This window comes from Dipodomys merriami, unplaced genomic scaffold (genome assembly GCF_024711535.1).
Source record: "Dipodomys merriami isolate MVZ:Mamm:240054 unplaced genomic scaffold, mDipMer1.0.p SCAF_63, whole genome shotgun sequence".
Taxonomy (NCBI): domain Eukaryota; kingdom Metazoa; phylum Chordata; class Mammalia; order Rodentia; family Heteromyidae; genus Dipodomys; species Dipodomys merriami.
Window position 1 is genome coordinate 3277327 of NW_027206213.1, and position 25262 is coordinate 3302588.

The following is a 25262-nucleotide window of genomic DNA, read 5'->3' on the forward strand; positions in this document are numbered from 1 at the left end:
TTGACCTAGTTATATTTACTCTCAGAAGAAGGCAATGGAGAAAAACATGAAAGATTCTCCATGTATGACAATATTTTACCTGATCTTCCTAAAGCAATCTTTCATACAATGTAATGTTAATCTACCTATTCTAGTATTTCCTTAACTACACCTCTCTTTTGACATAAAATGTAATATAGGTAATGGGTAGGGGGGGAAGCAAAATCACACATATGCCAATCTTTAGAAATTCTGCTATGTAAAGCTCTAAAAATTCCACATCTAAGCCAAAGACTAATAAACATTTGGACTTTTTCTGCGATTTCTCTTCGTGAACAAGAGAAGCACACCTATCATACCACTTCACACTCAAATGTCTAGAAAACTCAGATATTGAGGATATTCTGTACTTTTTGATTATCAACACTAAGTCCTAGGCTTAGAATTTCTCTTCATTAATCATGAAATTATATAGCGTTGATGGACCTTTTTGCAAATTTCAATCTTATGCAAACTGTTCATTCAAGGTTTTTCATCTTACATATTTGTAAACAAAGTTTCAAGTTGCCTTGCCGTCTCAGTATTTCAGAACTAAAAGGAAATACTCCAACCATCTGACCCAACTTCTTACTCTAACTGAAGAACTTTCATTCCAGGAAGCCTATATAATGGGTCCATGTATGAACACACGGAACCTGAACTCTAAAGACACTCTGTCAATTCTGTTACACAGTCTCTCAAAATGACACTCAAAAGTTAACAGCGTCTTGGGCTGGGAAGGTGGCTCAGTGGTAGCGTGCTTGCCTTGCATGTCTGAGGCTCTGGGTTCGATTCCTTAGCCACCGTTTACGCAGAAAAAATCAGAAGCAGCACTGTGGCTCAAGTGGTAGAGCACTAGCCTTGAGCTGAAGAGCTGAGGGACAGCACCCAGGCCCAGAGTTCAAGTCCCATGACCAGAAAAAAAAAGTTACCAACATCTTATCTTTGGCCTCAGAACTCTATGGATTCCTATTCTATTCTTACTGAGGAAGAATAGGCAGAATATACACAGGTAATGTGTAATGTGTTCAGACATATAGACAAAGCAAATATGGCAAAATTAGCCACAGTTAAAATAAGGATGTGCTCTGAGTATTTTATTGTACTATTCATTGTGTTTTGCTACATGAACGAAAATATTTGTAATAAAAATTAGGAAAACATTAACAAGTTCTATATAGAGGAGAATCTTAGTGCATCTTGTTCTACACTTTCCATTTCTGAAACAACACCCTAGGCTTTAGTGTGCACATCCTTAAGTTTTCACTGCATGGTACCCCAACTGAGTAGTGATTACACAGTATAAGGAATTCCTTTCTTTAAAGAAACAGAAACAGAATCACTAGGAAACCATTTATACTGCCTGGAAATAGGATGACTTTGCAGCTTGTTTAAAAAATTCAAGCAGCCTAGGCACCCATAATTCTACCTACTCAGGAGACTGAGATCTGAGGATTGTAGTTCTAAGCCAACCCAGACAAAAAGTCTGTGAGATCATCTCCAATTAACCAACAACAACACCCCCTCACCCCTGAAATAGAAGCATGTCTCAACTAGAAGAGAGCACGGCTTGAACAAAAAAGCTAAAAGAGAGTACCCTGACTCTGAGTTTGAGTCCCCGTATCAGCACACAAAAAACAACAATTCAACCCATAATGTATCATGAGAGAACAGATTGAAAAGGAAATTAAAGTAGTTGAAATAAGTAATGGACTCTCTAAGCCCTCTTTTAACCAGGCTGTATATACAGGAGGGTAGGAGGAGATATAAGCAATGAGATTGGGGGGGGGGGTGTGTGGAGGAAGGTAAGAGTAGCAACCAGCACAACCAATAATTCTGTAGGGGAAAGTAGTGGTAAAGTTGACTTGCTACAAACACTCCTTATAAACCAAGTTTTGGTCCCCAATCACATCCCTGAGTCAAGTTTTCTGATTCACTCTTAGCCAATAGATTTATTCAATCTTATTTACCAACTGCAATTGCTATAAACTGAGACTTTAGTACATATCTATCTTGATACATACAGATCCTCAAATATATCTAGTATTTTTTAACACTTACATTAATTACCAATACACATCCTGCTGTTCAGAGGCCTAATACTGCCAATTGTCTCATCAATGACCAAAGATTATTGTGGCAAGATATTATGCACGAGAAGCTCAAAAACAAACTTTGTTAGTGGGAAAATCCATTCCCCATCTTATCCTGGCTAGGATGAACACTCAGACTTTGGTAAAGAAGTAAAAAAAAAAAGAGATAAACCCTTAAAAAGTCACTTTGCCCTCCACCCCAAACTTGTTTTTCTCACAAACACATTAATATGTGGCATAGGAGAAAATGAGCAGTTGCTTGGTTGCTTAGAAAGGATCCCGTGGGCCAGAGTCTTGTGGTAAGAATTGTATCAGCCTACACCTCTTATTAACAAGGCATTTATTTCCTCATTGGCTACTGAGCAAAAGTTACAGATGACATACTTGAGTGTGTATGAGTGGAAATACAGTGTCCCACCAAAGCTAAAATGGCCTCTATCCTGACACAAAGGCCACTCCAATAACCTCCCTTGTAAAATGAAGACATATGAGACTGATAGTAGAGTCTCCATTTTTTTTAAATTGTACCATCATGCATGCTCAGAAATGAGCACCAGTCATAATTCCAGCCTCCTGAGTAACTAGGATTACAGGCATGAGCCGCTGGTGCCCTGCTCCCTTCTCTCTTTCAAATGAGAGAATGATGTGGTAGACACACTTCAAAACAAAATGGACTAGGGCCTTTACTTGGGATAAAATTATGATGTCAGAGTTGGAGAAAGCCTGATCAGTTCAGCTTCTATTGCTCTCTTACTTCCACCTCAATTTCTGGAAATTCAAACCTAGAAAATGAAGACATAGCTAGCTGCTCAAGCTGTCACAAGCTGTAACTAAAAAAATAATCATTTGTTTGAAGACGTTTTCCATTATGGAGCATTGTATCTACCCATACTAAGTGCTCAATAAACATTTGTTAAATAATAGAATATCCAAACAAAAGAGCCATACGTTGCAATATCTAAGACTTTAAGGGGCTAAGAACCATTAGATAGTAAGGAAGTAAATGCCCTTACTTTATTAGGTGAGCATTGGAAAAATTAAACCCAATTACACATCTAAATAAGTAATATCATCAGTTCTTATTGAGGAGAATACTTGGTGGAAGTAAAGGGAAACTCAAGATTCCAAGCAAGAGAAGTAAGTCAATGACTCCCAATTCTGGTATCCCTTTTCTCTCTCCTCCTTCCTCCCAGCATCCACAGTCACAAGCTGAGAACAGGTACTGTCACTGTTGCATTTTGTTCCTCTGAAATAGGAACCTTGGATTAGCTCTAGTTGACTAAAGCTCAACCCAGATAAGTCCTGGGTAAGGCTGATAGGCAGTGGGAAGAAATTTGAGGAAGTGACAAGAATTGCCACGTCATCCCCCATAAAGAAAGCTTTCCCACAAAGTGGCCTGGGAGGTGGCTACGTAACAACTGGTGTTAAAAAAAAAAAAGGCAGATAAACCCAGAAATCTTTTGCAGCATCAGGATAGAACTGGCCACAAACAATTTTCATGCCTTTGCATGAAAAGAAGAATATAACCTATAGCTTCTTCTTCCCCGACCCCACCCCTCTCCAACATACATTTCTCCCTCCTGAAACTAAAAAGAGTCTGAGACAAGAGTCATAGATGCCCTCCTACTGAGGGACCAGGATGCCCAGAGCAGCAGACTTATCTCTGCCCACTTTTAATATGTCAAGTAGAGGATCACCGGTAATCCAATGTGGGTGTTGGGTAGGTTTTTTTTTTATTTTTTATTTTAACAAAGACTCCAGGTTTCTCTCTTTCTGTTGCAGGTAGGTGCCAAGTCAGAAATAAACTCTTGCTAATTTCATTCACCAGGCAATGGACATCATAATAATCTGCAATGACATCTGTCATGGCAAAGATTTCCACTGTTCTTCACAAAAGTTTCTTGGAGAAGTAGAGGTCAGCCAGCAGTTATTCTCCCCAGAAATTCACAGGTAAAGATATTTCTCACCCTGGCAAAGTGACAGGGTGAGTGGGACTTTTCTGTTGTTAGTTTTAAAAGACAGTCTGAAATTCTCTTTGAGTATATATCAGTTATATTTTTAAAATTTCACCAAAAGGAAATGTTCTCATGACAGTGTATCCAAATCTTGTCTTAGATATCATCAAAAGGAAAAATAATCTGTATTGTAAAATAGACTACAAGGTCAACTACTTTTACAAAACGTATGTTGTTTTATTAAATGATACTTCGGGCTACTTTAAAGAGTATATCAGGCTAGATTTCAGCTTATATGTCTAATGAATAAATCCCATAATATCTCAGTACCTTACACCTCCTTTTCTAGAAACTATGGCTTGCAGTCAGCTATATAAATTGTCCCAATTTTCTATATAAAGATAAATTCAAGTTAATTATATTTCAAAGGTTTCATAAGGGCCACAGTTGTTGGCTGACCATATTTTCATCCTCAGTAGTCAGAGAAATATTTCAATACAGTACATTTTTTGCTCAGAACTCTCTGAAAACACATGAGAAAGGAAATAATTAGAATTACATTTACTTACCCTCACATATTAGCATTAAATTATTAGTTGCATTAGTGGCTTTCATTTACATTAAACTTGCAAATTATATAGACCCTTATTTTCATTCTCGGAGCATCTTAATTTTTTTCCCTGCATGCATAGCTAATCATTTGCTTACCTCTTATCACTCCAGGAACCTAGAGTTCTTAATTCCATGGATTTCCACAGGGCAAAAATCTAGGCCATCTTTTAGGTACAGAAATCAATTCAGCCATCACTACACTCTGCATCAAAACAACATTTTAAGAGTGAAAGTTGAAGCCAGTGGCACTGAGCCAAAGCACCTCTCCTCTATAGGAAAATGCAGGGGGATTTTAATAGCAAATAGGGATAATCATTGAGGCTTAATATTAATAAATAGCAACCCTTAATTGCTTAATGTTCCTGATTCAAATCTGGAACTTAACATATGGTACCCTGAGAATAGTATCACACACCCCTCTTCATTCCTGGAGTGTCCTATGTAAATATTTGCAGGGTCAATTTTGTCTCTTTACTCCTAGTAAGATCATACTAACCAATTACACCTTTTTATGTTTTAATTAAAACCAGAAAAAGGACCATAAGTCTATTGCATTTTTTAGCAACATCTTCATCTCTGAAATACAATAACATGATACTTTCAAAAGGAATTGTATTAACTAAGTATCATAATTCATAGAAACATCACTGATGTCTTCTAAAATCCTATTCAATCAATTGACTACATCATTCACAAATTATGATCATTTATTCAAATGGACATTAAAACCACAGAAAGCTTCTTTCCCATATCCTTTTCCCACAGGCCAAATGAAGATGAATTAAGAAAATCTGGCCAAAGGTATATGTGTTTATGACCATCTTCCACAGCAAATAGGATATTTTCCTCTGGGAATAAAACATTTTCCTTAAACTACTGTTTATAACCCTTATCAGCTCAACAGCAATAGAGCCATCAAGTCCAATCTCTTGTGGAAAAAAGTCAAGGTTAACAAGTGCCTGCATTTTTGTTTATCTTTAGCTGCAATTGCTACTGACATCCAATTGGGTAATAAACATGAGGTCTGTCAAATATTCCCAAGAAACAGGTGATCCAAAAGCTATCTCCACACAAGGCCATTGCCAGGTAATCAAACAATCCTGCTGCAACAATTATGATTTGAGTGAATTTATAGATGCAAACATCAGTCAATTCCAAATGAATAGAATCATATACCATTCCCACCACTGGATTAAAAGGGCGGGGGGCATGGTGGGCATGGCTAGGAAAGGCTTCTTGCTAGAATTACTCACCTATAATAACTTGTATCCTGATGAGCATAGTACCAACCAAAGAAAAGTCTTTCCCTCCTTCTTATCTTTTTCTGTTTCAAGGCAACTCTGTGTTGCTTAATACAGCCACCTCCTTTACTATGGCAGCCAAGTTCCTGAGCCCAGTTGCGCCCCCCCCCCACCCCTCTCTCTGCCTGAAAACCAATTCAACGGTTATGTGTGTACGTGTATATTTGGAATTGTTGCATGGTTACTACACTAGAAAATACTTCATTTAAACTTGAAAAGTGCTAGAATATGTGCAGCATGTTTGATTTTAAAGAGTCAGATTAGTATTTGGGGAGTAGGGTTGAGGGGAGACCACATGGCTCTTTCCAGTCCAGCATGAAGCTCACTGATAGCAACAGGAGTTATGCAGTTGGATCCAGGCAGCACAGGGCTCTGTGCCATATTTTACTTACAGATTAAAAATAGAATCTGTTCCAGCTGCAAAGTAAAACACATTAAACCTTCTGCCTCCATCTGAAAATGGAAATTAAATCTAAGGGCTATGGCTAGTATCTACAGAATGCAAGCCTATAGCCTCTACTTCAATTATGAAAAAAAAATGAGCCTAAAAAATATCTATCAGCCTAAAAGAAATGTTTTCCCCTCTTGCTGGGTAGCTTTCCTTAACATTTTATCATTGAATGGAACAATGTTTTCCAAAGCTCACTCCTTTCCTTCTGAGACATCTGGACACAAAGTGAAGGGCATGCTTTAAAAGGAACAAATCTCTGTCCTGGGAATAAACACTAAATAAACCCCCCTCAAAGATTCTAGACAGTATCAAATGAAGGATACTATCTTTAAAGATAACTTTCAAAATAGGACATACTAAGAGCCAGGTGATAGCATCTTTTGTCAAATAAATGGTTTCAACATCAGAAACTATGTTTCATTTTTCAACATTCTGGCAAAAAGTCAATGTAACCAGAGTTGTATCAGCAGGCCAAAGTTTCTATACTGATTTCTAATCCTGGAATCTATTAAGTCATGGGCAGGTAATTTAAAGATTCTACATAAAAAGAAAACTTAGCAGGCGGGAAGTGGAAAAGGCTGTCGCTCACCAGGATAAGCGTCCAGTGGGAGCCCATAAACATGAAGGCCTGTGAAGCAAAACATCTACTCCGCAACACTCAGGAAATGTTCATCAATCAGTTGTCAAGCAAAGAGGGAAGTCACCTCATTTTCAGAGCAGTAAACTGATGAAATGAGTCACTGAATTCCCATGATAGCTTGGCTAGTCTCTTCCTTCCCAGCCCACCCCTAGTCCCCACAGAGCCCAGAGCCTTCTCTGAGAGAAAACAGTTCAAAAGGGCAGCAGGTCGCTTGTGAGTGACCCTCAGGAAGGGGTGGGAAAAATATCACTTTTCGCCTAGCCAGAGGGTGGCGGGAAAGCCACAGTCATTGACGATGGGCTGCGTTTTCTCCCTATCTAGAGAACAGAGACTACACTTAAGAAGAAAACAATGCCAGATGGCACTCACAGTCCTCACAGCCAGAAACCCTGACATTATTCTAGACCCTTCTGCCATCCCACCACACCCCGCGTCCACACAGTCTCCCAGTTGGGTCCAGTTCTTGCCTCTCCAGACTCTTCCCTCTGCTTTAGTTTAGCTCTTCAACATAACCACATAACTGCAAGGCTGACTCCAGGCTTTCCCATGAACGATTCTTCTTTCACACAGATCCGACCTTGCTGTAACTCTGCTAACATATTCAGCTGCCTCCTAAACAAACTTCAAAATGCCTTCCAGTTCCATACAGGACCCTGCACAATCTGGCCCATGTCACCCCTCAACCTCACCTGAGTCACCTCCTTTCTTACCCCCTGGAAAGCACACAGAAAGCATCCACCATGTCATGCTCTCCTTCATAGCTTCACAGAAACCAATGTCTCTGCTTCCCATGTCTCTCTTGTCCATTAGTCCCAAATTTCCTTGCAAAAAGCTAAATGATTGGTCAGTAAACATAATAAAATGATTATAAAAACTAAACAATAAAGTAATAATAGCTACAAACTAAGAAAGTAATAATAACTTCAAAAAATCTACCTTATTTCTTCTAGGGATAACCCTAGGGAGATGAGCTAGTAACTAAGATGATGACAGCAACTCCAGGTAGACAAGGACCAGCATCTAAGATATTTTCATTCTCCATGAATAAAGGTGCTGTGATTAAAAACGCCTGTCATGGGGCCAGGTACCGGTGGTTCATGCCTGTAATTCTAGCTACTCAAGAGGCTGAGATCTAAGGATCCTGGTTCAAAGCCAACCTGAGCAGAAAGTCCATGAAACTCTTATCTCTAATTAACCACCAGAAAACAGGAAGTGGAGCTGTGGCTCAAGTAGTAGAGCACTAGCCTTGAGCTGGAGAGCTCAGGGATAGCCTATGCCCAGGTCCAGAATTCAAGCCCCACGACCAACAACAACAACAAAAAATGTCTGTCATGGGACAAGCATAGCAAGACCATACCAATGCCAGGCAGTTGTCTATCTTTGCTGGGTTTTTGTTGTTGTGTTGTTATTTTTGTTTTGCTTTGGGATTTTTTTTTTCACTTCCAAATTGCACTGAGTTATTCATTCACTGGATTTATCCTACCATATGTTAATTGTTTGCTCTTCTGCTGGACCATCAGTTTCTTTTATTTAACCTGTTCCAATCTGGTTTCTCACATCTAACACAAGACTGGGTGCTATAAATGGTCCATTAGCACTCTTTTAAGTTATTTAATGAGTGGGGGTGTGGAACAAGTGGTTGAGTACTTGCTTTGCAAATGTGAGGCCCAGTACCAGAGGGAGAAAGTAATGAATAAAATTGTTTCTGCTTTTCTTCTATTTTCAGAAATATTTTCTCATAAGCTTCCACAATATTAAACAATGCCTTTTGTTTGTCCTGCACTTATTTTATATTTTCACATAAGGAAATGTTTATTTATTTGTTTATTCCTTAATTTTTCTGGTCGTTCTGAAGTTGAAGCTGGGCTTTGCACTTTGTTTCAGGCTCTCTACCACTTGAGCCGTACCACCAGCCAAAGGGAATGCTATTCATGCCTGGAATGTGGTAATGTAAATATTCACAATAGCCAGCCTCCTCCAATTTACCAGGCTGAAGTCATAGTGAAATCATATTCCCTCAGAACAATGTTTTTTAAAGGTGATTGTTCCTGAATCATTTCAATTGTGTATCCCAACTCAGCTCCTCAGCATCCTCCTTGCAGCCATCATTTATCTGAATCTTTCTGGCTTCATTAACCCAGTTTCTACAGGCAATAACCAGAATGTTAAGAGCATTCTTGCCCCTATCCCTGGCCCCAAACTGATGGACTAAAGAGTCCATCTGACCCACCATAAAAGTGGTCAGAAAGGAGATAAACAAATGGAGAAAAGCCACCTGACACAACACAATAATCAGTTCCTTGGGTTATATTAAAGCAGGCTGTCATCTCTTTCAACCATGCAAATTGAGACTGGCTTAGTTACCAAGGAATTACAAGTAAGAATTAGACAAATACTGCTCCACACATTTAGCTGAGTCAAGTAATCAAATGCGTGTCCGTTGTTACTGCATTTGTAGTGCTGTGCATTGAGCTGAGAAGTTAAAGGGAGTCAACCAAATATTAAGACTGTCTGTGTCAACACAAGGCTCCATGCCTCTATGCCTCTGATCATATAAAATAATACTAATTGAAATAAATTCTAGGAAATGAAATGAGGTTTTTTTTTCTATCTGTCTTGTTTGTTTCTTGGTCTTTAGGAAAGTAAGGAGAGCACAGAAATAGAGGGACAAAGGGTGAACAAAGGCAGCAGTTGCAGTCACTAGTAACTGTTGAAAATGAACTGTACAACTTGTGGACAGGGAAGGAGGCAAAAACTGAGGGAGAGCAAAGGAAGGATGATGGTGTTGAAAAAGAAATGTACTTATTACCTGACTTATGAAACAATACCTCCTGTATCATCTTTATCTAGCAATAAGTTTGTAAAAAGAATATCCATGTCTACCATCTCACTGGATTCCCTGTGAGAAGAAGATAGGACACTCTCCTTTAGATCTTAATTCTAGGCAAAATACTTCCTCTGAGTAACTTCCATAAATGCTGTAAATCTTGCAAACTAATCTATTTCATTCTTTGTTTTGGCTGTTAGGAAGCTCAGTAGGTCATAGATACTTGGTTACTTTTATTAAATTCCTTAAATCTTAGGAAATAGAAAATATACATGCTTTTTAAGTTTAAATACAGATAGTCCCAACTTATAGTTATTCATTTTGTGATTTTTCAACTCTTCAATGGGAATAAACAACACACATTCACTTAGAAACCATTATTTCTTATTATCTTTTTTTTTCTTCTTTGTCCGTCACAGGGCTTGAAATCTAGGCCTGGGCATTATCCCTGAGCTCTTTTGCTCGAGGCTAGCACTCTACCATGTTGAGCCATAGCATCATTTCCAGTTTTCTGGTGGTTAATTGAAGGTAAGAGTCTCACAGACTTTCCTGCCCAGACTGGCTTTGAACCATGATCCACAGATCTCAGCCGCTTGAGCAGCTAGGATTACAGGCAAGAGCCATCAGTGCCTGGCAGAAACCATTATTTCTAATTCTGATCTTTTCCCTACACTAGCAGTATGAAGGAGACTTGCAATGCTGGACAGTAAACTACATTCCCCTATCAGTCATGACACCACAGGACGAATCATGGATACTCTATCATGTTACTAAGCCATGGTGCTTGGGACATTATATGATTCAATGCATTTAGTTTGATTCAATGCATTTTCTAGTTTTGATATTTTCCATTTACAGTGAGTTTATAAGGACATAATCCATTATAAGTCAAGTATCTTCTGCATATGCTTGTATCCCAAGATATCAAAGAATAAAAGAAGCTGGGCCCAGGTGGCTCACGCCTGTAATCCTAGCTACTCAGAGGCTGAGATCTGAGATGGTGGTTCAAAGCCAGCCCGGGCAGGAAAGTCCATAAGACTCTTATCTCCAACAAACCACTAGGAAACCGGAAGTGGCGCTGTGGTTCAAGTGGTAGAGTGCTAGCCTTGAGCTGAAGAACTGAGGGACAGCACCCAGGCCTAGAGTTCAGGCCCCACAACTGACCAAAAAATAAAATAAAAGAATAAAAGAAGATGACAAGGTACTACTTGTCCCAATGTCACAAATACATTTTCATAAAGATAGTCGAAGAAAGATTCAAATGAAATTGGACTCTGTAAGCATTGACCAGGGGCTTAAACTAGCACCAAATTCATGAACCAATTAAATATTTTCTGTATTTACTCTTTCATTTATCCTTTCTTTGAAATGTGTGATTTTTGAGTGCCAGGTACAGGCTCACACCTGTAATCCAAGCCACTCAGGAGACTGAGGAAGGTCAGACCAGACAGAAAAGCTCATTAGACATCATCTTCAAAATAATTAGCAAAAAGCAGGTCTAGGTGTATGTGGCTCAAGTGATGGTTCAGTCTAGAAAGCACAAGACTGAAATTCAAACCCCACTTTAATATATGTATATGTGTGCATGTATATATACATATATAATTATCCACATATAATTTTGACTAAAATTTGCTATGTAGTGTCATGTTCTCTCTTATTTTTTTTTATAAAAATCAATAAAAGGGAGCTTTAACTCACTATTTGTTAAGAAATAAAATTAGCAATGTCTTGGGGGTGACACTGATAAACAACATTGGTTAAAAAATAAAAACCAAAGTTAATTGCCCTAATCAGCTTGAATGCATCTAGGTTAAGTCTATAAGACTACATGAATCCACAAAGCCAGACACTTGAGTAAAACCCAATTTCACCAACTAAACTTCAGGGATTAATCAATATAAGAGGTAGAAAATTCCTACATCTTCTAAGGGAAAATGCTTGACATAAATGTATTATTTGAGTTATCTTTTGCTAGGCCAACAGCCAAAACCTCTACTTGCTATCCTTAATTAGTGTCAGCATTAATGGAGGAGGAAGATAAATTCAGGGACAGAATTAAATATTCCATCTCAGGGGATAAAAATCAAATGCTACTGGGAAGGGCATAGGTCACAAAACACCCTCCCCAGGTAGCATAGTTATTCCTGTTCCAGGATCTGTCTTAGAATTCATCCTCAACCACGATCCTATGATCTGTCAAAAGATCCATCACATGCAAGGATAGGAGTAGGTAGAATAGGGAATTGTGTAGGTGATGTGATTTAAAATGCATCCAAATTCATCTATCAATAACTTTTAAAATAGCTCCCCCTGAATCTTTCCTTGATAGCTCTTGAAAAAAAAATATCTTTGTATCTTTGAAACAGGTGAGAACTTGGTGCCTTTTATACTCTGATAGATTTCCATGTGAGATTAATTCTTTGGCATCCAGAAGAAATCAGCCCTGCGGGAAAACAGTGTAGTCACAATTCGAATGCAGGATGGGTTTTCGGTCTGTGCTTGTAAGTAAGATAGTCATAGGATATTCAAAGATGAAAAATACCTCGTCCCTTCCCAGAAGTCTCTTAGATAGGATGCTCAAAACATAGCTCATTTCAACTTATGATGAAGAGCAGGATACTGGAACAACATAGAAAAGACATGTTTCTTAGTCTGGGGTTTTCATGAAACACATCTGGAAGCCAATACTTAACTTGAGCTTAGAAATCCTTCACTTGGCTATATAGAGTCTCTGTCTACCACTGGGAGTGGGGTGGAGTGACTATGGTTAGAATTGAAAGGCTCAATCTATCTAGAAGGAAGAAAATATCAAGCAATTACATTTTACTAACCTCCAACAAAATTTGAATTCCTTCAAGTATAGATGGAGGCAAGTAACAACTCACTATTCACAGGACCATAAATGAAATAATGCTTATATTATCACAATAGGGTGGCTACAAATACTGCAACACATGAGTTACATTCATTACTACTTCAAAAATGCAAAAGAAAATTGAGTTTCTTGTAGACCTTGTTACTTAATGCATATTTAACCAAGCACTTACATTATTATATTATAACTCACTGTTTAAAAATATTTTGATAATTAGATTCAATAGAGTTTACCATAAAGCCCTACATATTTTGGATACATTAATAAAAATATCACTCCAACAAAATATCAATTGCCTTTCCTAGACTGTCAAAGATGTTCCCTCTCCCACAAGATGCCAATATTCTCTGAAGAACTATGCATTGGCAGACACATGATTAATGGTGACCTATAATGATGACCTCAAGGTTCAGAAAGCAGGGTCCTGGATGCCACATCTTGGGTTACAGCCAGGAGCCTTGATCACAAAGCTGGTAATGGCTGAGCCATTGGCAAATTGAGAAATAAATACACTTACAGATCCCTAGGAATCTGCAGTGAACATTTAGCTCACATTTGCTTGGTGTTCTGAGTAGCACCCCACAAACTTCCTTAAGGATAAATACAAGGGCCTACTCATTTTTATAACCTCACGCTGAGCACCTGACACCTAGGTAGTACTTAATCCATTTTGATGAGTTGACTAGAATGTATAAATTTACATTCCCCCCCCTCTGCCTCCTGCCCTTAAAGACAACTCCTGATAATGGTTTGGCTCATCTGCAGAAGTGATTATAACTCTAAACTCTTTTTTTAATCTCCTTGGGCTATGTTAAATGAATGTTTCTCTAAAATTAACTTCCTCACTTCTGTGCTGCCAAGAATGACACCCTGTGAAAAATCCACCACCTGGGACAATGGATTCTCCCCTCATGTATTTTCTTGGGTAGAAACTAAAACACACGTTTAGGCTGTGCCAGGCTGTGTGTGGTGGCCCTGGAATGCCTAAGAGAGCCAATCTGAAAAGCAAGTTGCTGCTTCTAGTTTAAAATCAGACACAGAAGCAAAGGCAGAAGGGAAGGTAGAAAGGAAGAAGAGAAAAAAAAGTCCCATACAAGAAATAAGTTAAATCAATAAAATGATGTCATTAATCTGAGTATGGAATATATTCTTTGTATGCATTACATTTGGGAGAAATACCTTATAGTTTGGGACAGAAACAACTGACTATTATTATCAACTTCAGGGTTCACTACAACAGAAAACATGTTCCATTCTCTCAGAAACGCTCCTGTTTTACTAATCAGAAGGACAGTCTCTTATTAACAGTAGATGGAGTGAAGCTGAAAAGTAGTTAAGTTCTTAAGGTTTTCATGCTTCTGGCTACAGAGCTAAAAGACAAATTGATATAACATCATCATTCATTATTCTTTACCACTCTACTTTCATTTATTAAAAAATAATTCTTGGGAAAGTAATTACTTCCAGAAAAGCCAAGAGTTAGTGTATAATTTTAAATTTCTACAACTCATACCCGAGTCAGTATTCCTTAAAAGCAACAGCAGCAATGTAATTACAATCCATCACTTGCAACAAAACCCCAGTACCTATACAGGTGACAAAAGCCAGTGTCAGTAACAAATCTATGACATCACATACCAAGTCCCTTGTTAAATGCAGACCAAATGTGTGGCTTTAAGGCCACACTTCAACACCACACCTTTTTAATTTCAAAAACGAAAGTATAAAAATTGAGAAGAAATCCACACCACACCACAAGTTCACACATGAATAAAAATGAGCAATCAACAGAAAGTGTAAGGAATGATGCTGCTGACTCATGTCCTATCTCTTCCAATTGAGAGTCAGGCCTACTCAAACCCAATCACATGAGCATGGAATTCAGTAAAGGTCAATCAAAGACAAGCTGAAACTTCAACTGTCTAGCTGACCTTCAGAGCTTGTGACAAATTGCTATCAGTCAATGTCAACTAATGACAGGAGCTCTTTGGCTAATCAATTGTTCTAAAAACGATCAAGAAAACTACTCACAGGACAGCTCATTTTCACATCAATGCCCGTGAAGTATGAAAAGCTCATTTTTTTTGAGTTTTTAATAAGCTCATAAGTAAAGCAGTTACTTGGTAACAGAGGTCACCTTACAAAGACAGAACCTTAGTCTGTCTTTTACATATTCTTTTTATTACCATATTATAGTAAAAATATGCCACAGATATGCCTGAGGGCTACATAATAAAGTAGGTAACACTTCATCCACTTTTTAGATGTGTCTGTGTGTGTTAGAAGGGACTGTTTTGCTGTAAATAAATTTGATTGTTGAAGATGAAAAACAATGACCTCAAGTTTACTACTGATATTCTCTAATAGGGAGAAGATGCTCTTTCAATGAAAATGTTTATGGCCAAGTTCATGTCTTGAAATTTACAGTTAGTATTTTTAAATGATGAAGTGGTTTTTCTTTAAGATGACCTGCTTTCATGATGCTAAAAGTCAAGCACATGGAGAATCAGAAAAATGTTACTGATTATTTGACGAGTCAATAGAATGCAAGGTGAGCGTGCTACAAGTGGTTCTAAAAAAAACTATCTAAGCTTCTAATTCAGCATATTTGATAAACTTATAATATTTTCCTTTTGATAATGGGGATCTGTGCAATGTAATAACTTCTCTTTCTGTTTCACACTTGACTTTTCCCACCAGGAATCACTTTCCTAATCTTGCCTGTCACCACATGCAAAAGCCATACTTTAATTTGCAATACAACATTAAACAAAAAACATCTAGGGCAGCAATGGTCTAAAGGCTGGGACCTGTGATCACCATTACATTTTACTTTTCCCTGTTCTCAGAAGTATTTATTTATCAGACAAAATTTATTACAGTGGACTGGGAAGGTGGCTCAGTGGTAGCGTGCTTGCCTTCCATGCATGAGGCCCTGGGTTCGATTCCTCAGCACCACATAAGCAGAAAAAGCCAGAAGTGGCACTGTGGCTCAAGTGGTAGAGCACTCACTGACCTTGAGCTGACTAGCTGAGGGACAGTGCTCAGGCCCAGAGTTCAGGCCCCACAACTGACCAAAAAAAAAAAAATTCAAGTACCACTAGAATACAATAAATCTCAGAAAAAGCTGGGTTCAGGAAGCTCATACCTATAATCTTATCTAATGAGATCTGAGGATCACTGTTCAAAGCTAACCAGGGCAGAAAAGTTTGTGAGATTCTTATCTCCAACTAACCAACAAAAAGCTGTAAGTAGAACTGTGGCTCAAGTGGTAGAGCACTAGCCTTGAGTGAAAAGCTAAGAAACAGTGTGCTCAGGCTGAGTTCAAGCCCTAGTACCAGCACTAAATAAAAAGTCCCAGGAGAGATGCAAAGTTTAACATACAAGAGTGAGCAAATAGGATACAATCAAGTCCCTCTTCACAACAAATAAACCACAATTTTAAAAAAAGAAAGAATGAAAATGAAACACATAAAAACACTTTTCTTCATTGTAATCATTCAAAGTCATTATATTTTCTTTAAAAACTTGGATTTTTTTCCAAAAGATAACTTTCTAAACAAGCTATGTTAATGTTGTTTTATTCTGAAAAACTGCAAACAGACAGCAGTTTCAGATTACATCCTAAACCTGACCTGAGGTGCTAGGATAGTTTTTCAAATTAAAATCTCTTCTGTGGCCTCAACCACTCTCAAGTTGTCCATAGGAAAGAAATAAAGGAAGGGAGGGCAACACTTAAGCCCAGGCATAATTGGAAGTATGTGAAAAATGAAGTGTCAGTTTGGTCAATAAAGGGCAGAGGTCAAGGGGAACTGCAGCCCAAACTCTCTGCGAAATCTGCTCATTAAGACATCCAATCAGAGAGCTCCTGCCCACCTATCCCATTATTCATCAGACAGCTGACTGTTTGAAATGCCTGGGTTTGGGGCTGTTATTACTTTGCTTCTTCATGTAAAAAGGCAAGCTGATATATGAATCGTTGCTCGGTCATCTGGAACACAGTGTGGCCCTTCTCCATCCCCTCCCAGGCAGCTCTGCCTGCTGGCCTCCCAAGTCTGGAACAATCTCGCCTCTGAGAGTCTCCTCCATAATACATCGAACTGCCTTCTCCCTTTGGGTTGCCTGAACTCATATAAAAGCTGATGGGTAGGTGGGTGGGTAGGTGGAAAGCCGTGCAGCTATTGACACATTATTAGACAGAAATAGCAGTGCTCCTAGGCTATTCCTCTTTAAAGGAACATGCCAGTTTTGCTATTTTTCTTTTCTATTCATTTTCTTTTCTTTCTTACTTTGGTTATTATTGTTATTTTATTATTCTATTGTGGATCTGAGACCTATCGCCAAAAGGAGAAGTTTATAAGTGGATTTTAGAGATTCCAGCAACCATTAAAGTCCTTTTGCGTTGAAATGTTGCACATCAAATTTCAATATGAAAATAATACTTTTTCTTTATCCTCACAAAAAAGGAAAATAAGAGGAGCTTTAAGTGGGAAATGGTCTCCCAGAGAAATATCCTCACTTGTTTTCTGTGCTCTTATTCTCAGTTCAATAACTTCCTGAATGAATGAAATTACATAGGCTCTTAGTATATAATGCAAATTAATCATACCAATCATCACATTCCCTTTGTAAATAGCTCAATCATCATTCTACTTAGCACACGGCACTAGGTCCTCATTCCCCAGTAGAGAATTCCTCCTGAATCTCAGCTGACTCCACCTGAGTCAGCTATGTTACTTTGAGAGTCCAGCATCAGGGTCAACAGACAACAGGGAAGAGGTGGTGAATTGGTAACAAAAATGTCTGACAAATAGACAAAAAATGGTTATTTTTCGATTTATATATATATATGGTAATATGAATAGAAAAAGGGGAAGGTCACACTATATATATATATATATATATATATTATATAGATATATACTGTATATAAATACTGAAGCCAGGCACTAGCAGCTCACACTTAAAATCCTAGCTACTCAAGAGACTGAGATCCCAGTATAAGAAGTAGATCTGTGGCCTTAAGCAAGAGTTAAGGGGATAGCACCAAGGTCCTGAGTTCAAGCCCCAATACTGACATCAACTTTTTTTTAAAGAACTAGTATATCATTTAGGATATAATAGTCAAGTACTTTAGTTCTGGAGTCAGACTGACAATTTCAAGTTCAAGTCTTAATTAAACCAGCAACTAATATATGGCCCTGGGCTCTATTTTCTAGTTTCTCTGATTCCCCCATGACTTAGATCACAAACTGTGGGGGCAAAAAATATCTACCCTGATAGCCCTTAAAATCCTACTTCATTGTTTTATTACTATCACTGAGTCAGCTCTCTTGATTTTGGAATTTTAAAAGGAGATATATCCAAACTCAAAATGTGGTCAGTAATAACCACGCTGCTTCTGAGACAATCACTGTAGCAACCCCTCAGGGGAGGGCTGATGGGAAGAGGTATGGGTAGGCCTGATACTCTGCATATTCCCCCTCTCTCTGTCTCTCTCCCACACACATTTCCTGAAATAGGCCTCAACTATTATCAATAGGACAACTACAACAAAAAGGACAAAAAAGTTATGTAAATAGCACATTTATATGCCAGTGTGTACTTCATAATACCAAACACTGTATAGGAATCTTGAGAACACCTGTGTGTGTGTGTGTGTGTGTGTGTGTGTGTGTGTGTGTGTGTGTGTGTGTGTGTGTCTGTCTGTCTGTCTGTCTGTCTGTCTGTCTGTCTGTCTGTCTGTCTGTCTGTGTCTGTGCAAGTGCACTGGTCCTAGAGCTTGCACTCAGGGCCCGGGCACTATTCTTGAACTTTTTGTTGTTCAAAGCTAGCACTATAGTGTTTGAACCACAGCTACATTTCCAGCTTTTTTTTTTTGCTGATTAATTGGAAATTAGTCTCAAGGACTTTCCTGCACTGGATGACTTCAAACTGCAATTTACAGTTCTCAGCCTCTTGAGTAGCTAGAATGACTGTGTGATCCCCTTGTACCTGGCTCAGGATTGACTCTGCAACAGCGACTCTCAAGTATTTCTGGACTATTTTTTCTCCTGCGAAATGAGAAAATAGCAAATAACCTGAGGTGTAAGTAAGGAGTCAATCTGGTATCTTTGGAAATGCTTTGAGCAAACTAAATAGTTGCCCAAAGTCAGTGTCATAGCTCCAGCAGCCCAATCAACCAAACACTGATATGAAACCCTTCCTTCTAAATGCCAATTTAAAGTGGTTTCACTATTAAAGAATCCATCTCTTGGCCAGGTACTGATAGCTTACACCTGTAATCCTACCTACTTTGGGAAGTTAAGTTGGGAGATTTTTCTTTTGAGGCCAGCTTAAAAGTTTTTGAGAAGTTTTTGAGATCTTATGTCTATAGCTGGATGTGGTGGCATACACCTATCATCCCAGCTAGAAGGGATGCTAAGATTGGTAAGATCATGATTGCATGCCAGCCTAGGCAAAAATGTTTCTGATACTCCATCTCAATAGAAAAAGTTGGTCATGATGCATACCTGCCATATCCCAGCTATTGTAGGAATAGAACTAGATGGAAATAGGAGGATATCAGTTGAGGAAGGCAGGGCAAAAAATGTCAATACTCCTACCTCAGTTAAAAAAAAAAAAAAAAAAAAAGGAACGTACTTATTACCTGACTTATGTAGTCGTAACCCCTCTGTACATCACCTTTATAATAATAATTTTTTGGGGGGGTCTGGTCGTGGGGCCTGAATTTTGGGCCTGAGCACTGTCCCTCAGCTCTTCAGCTCAAGGCTAGCGCTCTACCACTTGAGCCACAATGCCACTTCCGGCTTTTTTCTTTTTGTTTATGTGGTGCTGAGGAATCGAACCCAGGGCCTCAGGCATGCAAGGCAAGCTCTCTACCACTGAGCCACCTTCCCAACCCATAATAATAATTTTTTTTAGTCACAAAAAAATCAAGACCCTATCTCAAAGCAAAGGTCTTAGAGCCGTGATTAAATAGAGCATCTGCCTAGAAAGAATAAAGTTCTGAGTTCAAAGCCTAGTACTTTCCTCTCTCTGTTTCTCTCTCTATGTGTGTGTGTGTGTGTGTGTGTGTCTTTTGAGGGTTCATGGATATTAAAGAAAATGAAATCAGATGACCTTAGAAGAGTTGTCATGATAAATAATTGTATTTGGAATAAAGATATTGTGATGCTTTGAATATGAAGCACCTATGAAAAGTTCATGTATTAAAGGCCTGAATGCCTGCTATGGGTTTTGAGCTGCTATTGGATCATGAAGCCTCCAACTGCACCAAGGAATCAACCCACTCATAAATGTATAGCTCAAAGGACTTGTAGACAAATGGGCGCAGTCAGAGGAAGTGGGTCACTGGGAGTGCACCCTTGAAGGGTATATCTTGTCTCTGTCCCTTGCTCTCTCTCTGCCTCCTGTCTGCCATGATAAGAGCCTTCCCTCCAACAGATGTTCTCGTCATGATGTTTTGCTTCGCCATACATAGTCTCAGGGCAAGAAAGAGGAGTAATGGACTCAATGTGAACCTTTCATCCTCGAAGTTGTTTTCTCAGATATTTGTTAGAGCAATGTAAAATGTGATTAACACAGATATATGATGTAACTCCTGAGCAATAATGTCTTTAGGATTTATTTTATGTATATTTTTAAAGAATATCCAGGATCATGTTTAATGTTTACTTTTTATGCTTATTTTAAAATGTGTCCTAAATCTATTTCATTGGTCACAATAGCAACAAATTTGGAAAACTATCTGAAAATCCTCTAAATTGCTAGAGTGCTAACTAGGAGCTATTACTGTCTTTTTTTTTTTTTTTTTTTTTTTTTTTTGGGTCCGGTCGTGGGGCCTGAACTCTGGGCCTGGGCGCTGTCCCTCAGCTCTTCAGCTCAAGGCTAGCGCTCTACCACTTGAGCCACAGCGCCACTTCTGGCTTTTTCTGCTTATGTGGTGCTGAGGAATAGAACCCAGGGCCTCGGGCATGCAAGGCAAGCGCTCTACCACTGAGCCACCTTCCCAGCCCTATTACTGTCTTTTGAGATCTATCAGAACATTAAAATTTTCCTGGATAAGCCAGGAGCCAGTGGCTCATGCCTATATTCTTAGCCACTCAGAAGGCTGAGATCTGAGAGTTAGGGTTCAGGGCCAGTCTGGGCAGAAAAGTCCTTGATATCCTTTTTTTTTTTTTTTTTTTTTGTCAGTCGTGGGGCTTGAACTCTGGGCTTGGGCACTGTCCCTGCGCTCTTCAGCTCAAGGCAAGCACTTGAGCCACAGTGCCACTTCTGGTTTTCTAGTGGAAATAAGAGTCTATTGGAGATAAGAGTCTCACAGACTTTCCTGCCTGGGCTGGCTTTGAACTGTGATCCTCGGATCTCAGCCTCCTGAGTAGCTAGGATTATAGGCATGAGCCACCAATGCCTGGCTTGAGATTCTTACTTCCAGGACAAAAGTGAACCTAAAAGTTGAGCTGAGGCTGAAGTGGTAGCTCACATTTTGAGCAAAAATTCTCAAAGACAGTGAGTATAAAGGCCATGAGTGTAAGCCCCAATACCATCACACACACACACAAAAGGTCCTGTATAACTTATTTACTTTAAAAGTCAAAAAGACTAAGATTCCAATTTGATTGCTATTATAAACTTGTTATATATCTTTATGTACAGTAGGTTAGACTATTTAATAGGGAAGCCCAAACCTAGGGACCTAAGAGACTTTCTTTCCTCTCTCTCTTTCCTCTTTTCTTTTTGTTTTCATTTGTTTACTTTCTTTTTTCTTTCTTTCTTTCTTTCTTTCTTTCTTTCTTTCTTTCTTTCTTTCTTTCTTTCTTTCTTTCTTCTTTCTTCCTTTCTTCCCCTTCCTTCCTTCCTTCCTTCCTTCCTTCCTTCCTTCCTTTTTTAACTATTTATGTTTGGTACCACAGGTGCCATAGAGTAGTGGTAACAACTAGAAAGATATGAGGGGGAAAAAATGCAGGACAAATAATACAGTGGAGAAAGCTTCCCTCTGTCTTCAGCAGAAACACCTCTTTGGATAAGTTCTTGACAGATTGAGTTATGTCTGTCTATTGGAAGTGTATAAAGACATATTTATGGATTTAAAAATCTTTTGAAGAGGGTTGTTATTTACCCAGTTGGCTAAAATGGACTCAAACTGTGTAAATAACTATTTAGGACATGTATGACAGGCCAAATGCTGGCACAGCTTCACCATCACTGCTTGCCAGGAAAAGCAGACAAGGAAAGCCACTGCGCACAGTTGATCCAAAGGCTGCACAAAAACCCAGCTCCACAGGTCCCAGGGATGAGAAAAAAAGGCTCAGAAGAGCCATGGTTGACATGGAGAGGTGTGTATGTTGACACAGTCGCACTTTTCAGGCACCATCTACATTTAGCATGAATAAATCTCACTGCCAAAGAAACCCCACCCAGGAAGGGCAAAGCAGACTAAAAGTGGATCTTGCCACCTCTGGTATAGACCTGGTGGAAGGGAGGAACAAATGGCAGGACAAAAGCTTCCTGCTTGATCACAGGGGAAGTGATTGACTTTAGTTCTTTGGTAAAGAAATGAGAAAGAGGGTATGATGAGAAGAATCTTATCTATATAATCAGAAAACTGGAAATGTCAGTCTGGCACTTGGAACTCCAACAAATCACAAATCTTACCCATATCTTATTTTCTTTATCTGACACCAGAATTGTTTTAAAATGGTTCAACTGATAGAATTTATGTGGAAAAAATATTTTTATAATAAAAAACTAAGTGATGGTTTTAAATATAAAATATAAGCCAGGCACCTGATGACTCATGCCTATAATCCTAGCTACTCAGAAGAAGGATCATGGTTCAAAGCAGCCTGGGCAGTCTGTGCTACTTTTATCTCCAATTTACCCCCAGAAAAGAAAGCTAGAAGTGGATAGAGATAGATGGATAGATAGATGGATAGATACATAGATAGATAGATAGATAGATAGATAGATAGATAGATAGATAGATAGATAGATAGATAGATGCAGAGAGTGAGACAAAGATAGAGATCAAGAGAGAGCCAAGGGAGACAGAGAGACAGAGAAACATAAAGAAGAACCTTCTAAGTTGCCAGTTAGTAATGTAGCTCCCAGTTTTAATCAAATTCATTATTAAACAGACCTTTAGAAAAAGGAAAAATTATGTATATATGATCCTAATTCCTGGTTAGGGCTTATCAGAAGGGAAGAATTAGCATGGAGCATGTGCCCCTTGGAAATTTTCTTATCATATTATGTTTGAGAAAACTTATGCATTACAGTCTTAAGTCAAAGTACATTTCAGCAGCCGGTAAGCCTTAATGTCCCAGCTAAACTACCCGCTGAGTCTTAGATGATACTCGTTTAAAATGCAAACAAACCCAAGAGAAACAAACAAAACGTTAGGTTGTATGCCTGTGTAGCAATTTGGGGCTACAGGGCAAATAATTTAAGTTTCCACTTATACTCTTTGAAAATTCCTAGTGTAAGTCAGGCTTTCAAAAGTGCTGACACCATCTTAGCTGCAGTGCTGTGAACAGTGAAGGCATAACACATACATGCACACTTGAAAGAGAAAAGGCCCCTTGGATTTATGCTGCATATCATTCTCCAGTAAAAGTCAGGGGTCAGAGGTTACCTGCTTCTGCCTCAGCTCTGGACGCGTTTACCATTCCAGGCTCCGTTTTTACTAGGCTTAGACTTGTAATGAAGTCAGCAACTTTTCTTTGAACAATAAAATGTCTCCAATGCTTAAAATTATGTTTGCAGAAGTTATTCCCAGGGCAAAGAACATACATGTGCCTTAAGCAGAAGAAGAAGAAGAAAGAAAAACCTTCCCTGCTCTTGTTTTCAAAGTAATCATGCTAAATTCATTGTAGACTTCATAGTTCTAATTGGTATAAATAGCCCAAGTCAGTTAGACTACAAGATTCCTTTGTTGCCTTAAGAGCACTCTAACAAAATAAGATCACAAAATCAAATTTCTGAAGTATGTACCTACTGTGGGCTCAGAGGCAGCTTCATTAAAGTGGTCTTTTTAATATTCAAATAAAGAATTCTTTTTGTAACTTTCAGTGCATTAAATGAACACAAAACATCATCCAAAGCAGTACAAGCTATTTGGATACTCAACTGCTTTTTTTTTCTTTTTCCTGAAGACTAACTTCAGGTTTAAACTTCAATTCCTATGCAAATCCATGAACAGGCACACACAGGAATGTGCACTCAGAGTACCAGACAAAATTAAGTCAATGTCTCCCATGTCGTCTTTTTTTTTTTTTTTTTTTTGGTCTGGACCTGAACTCTGGGCCTGGGCGCTGTCCCCAGCTCTTCAGCTCAAGGCTAGCACTCTACCACTTGAGCCACAGCGCCACTTCCGGCTTTTTTCTTTTTGCTTATGTGGTGCTGATGAATCGAACCCAGGGCCTCATGCATGCAAGGCAAGCGCTCTACCACTGAGCCACCTTCCCAGCTCAATCCCATGTCTTCTTAATGACATTTATTCTAGCTTTGCAAAGAATTAAGTCCTTAAGAGAGTCCGATAATAAAACCAAAAAATTGGCCTCAACCTTATTGAAAGGGAAGCCCAGCATAGGGTTTCCAAATGCTTTCTATGCACTTTCCATATCTGTTCACAGCATTTACGTGGATCCTACTGAAGTTTTTTTTTCATGTGCCCTTCAAGGGCTTCTAGGGGCAGGTAGTAATAATACTTTCCATTTGTACAGCAAGGTATTCGTGCTATCCTGCTGATACACATTTGAACTTTCTAATCTACTCTTTTAGACTTGTTCTCAAGCAATTCACTGAACCTGTTTCCTGGAGGTGGCCAAATGTCAGGCAGTTAGGTAACTGGAATGGCCCAGACGAAGAGGGTTTGGGAATTAAACAAGAAGAACAAATTCTCAAATTATATGGGATTTACATTCCAGGAAAAACTATATATATATATATATATATATATATATATATATATATATATATATATAGAGAGAGAGAGAGAGAGAGAGAGAGAGAGAGAGAGAGAGAGAGAGAGAGAGAGAGAAACTAACTAGACATTGCTGATTTTCCAACTCTTGAAAATGAAACGAGAAGCGAAAGAGAATAAAAACACCTCTCCTACCTTGCTCACTGCTGTTATCCCCACTGTGCGATGTGTGGCCACCACTGGAAGGGCCAGGGGTTCCTCCTGAACGGGTGGACGCTGTGTCATCGTGATCTCTGTTCCAAGAGGGCTGTGGGGCACAAATCAAAAGCCTGAATAAGAACTGGTTGTTAATAGTTGATGGGTATGATCCTGTCAGATGACAAAGGGATGCAGGGCTACAATAGATAATATACCATCTTTCCCATCCTCCTTCAAACATGGTCTTGACTCAGGGCTGCAACCAGCCAATTCCAAATTTGCTAAACTGGTTTTAATGGCTCACACCTATACTCCTAGCTACTCAGGAGGCTGAGATCTGAGGATCTTGGTTCAAAGTCAGCT

General features: G+C 38.8%; 1 protein-coding gene across 4 annotated transcripts in view; it reads right to left on the reverse strand.

The window, feature by feature from the left end:
• Nucleotides 1-25262, reverse strand: part of Meis1 (Meis homeobox 1) — a 146859-nt gene that overhangs the window by 89769 nt on the left and 31828 nt on the right. For all 4 annotated transcript variants that reach the window (XM_070004504.1, XM_070004505.1, XM_070004507.1 and 1 more), the window contains one exon: nucleotides 24897-25008. In XM_070004504.1, the coding sequence (XP_069860605.1) occupies nucleotides 24897-25008 (112 nt within the window). The remainder of the gene's footprint in view (nucleotides 1-24896; nucleotides 25009-25262) is intronic.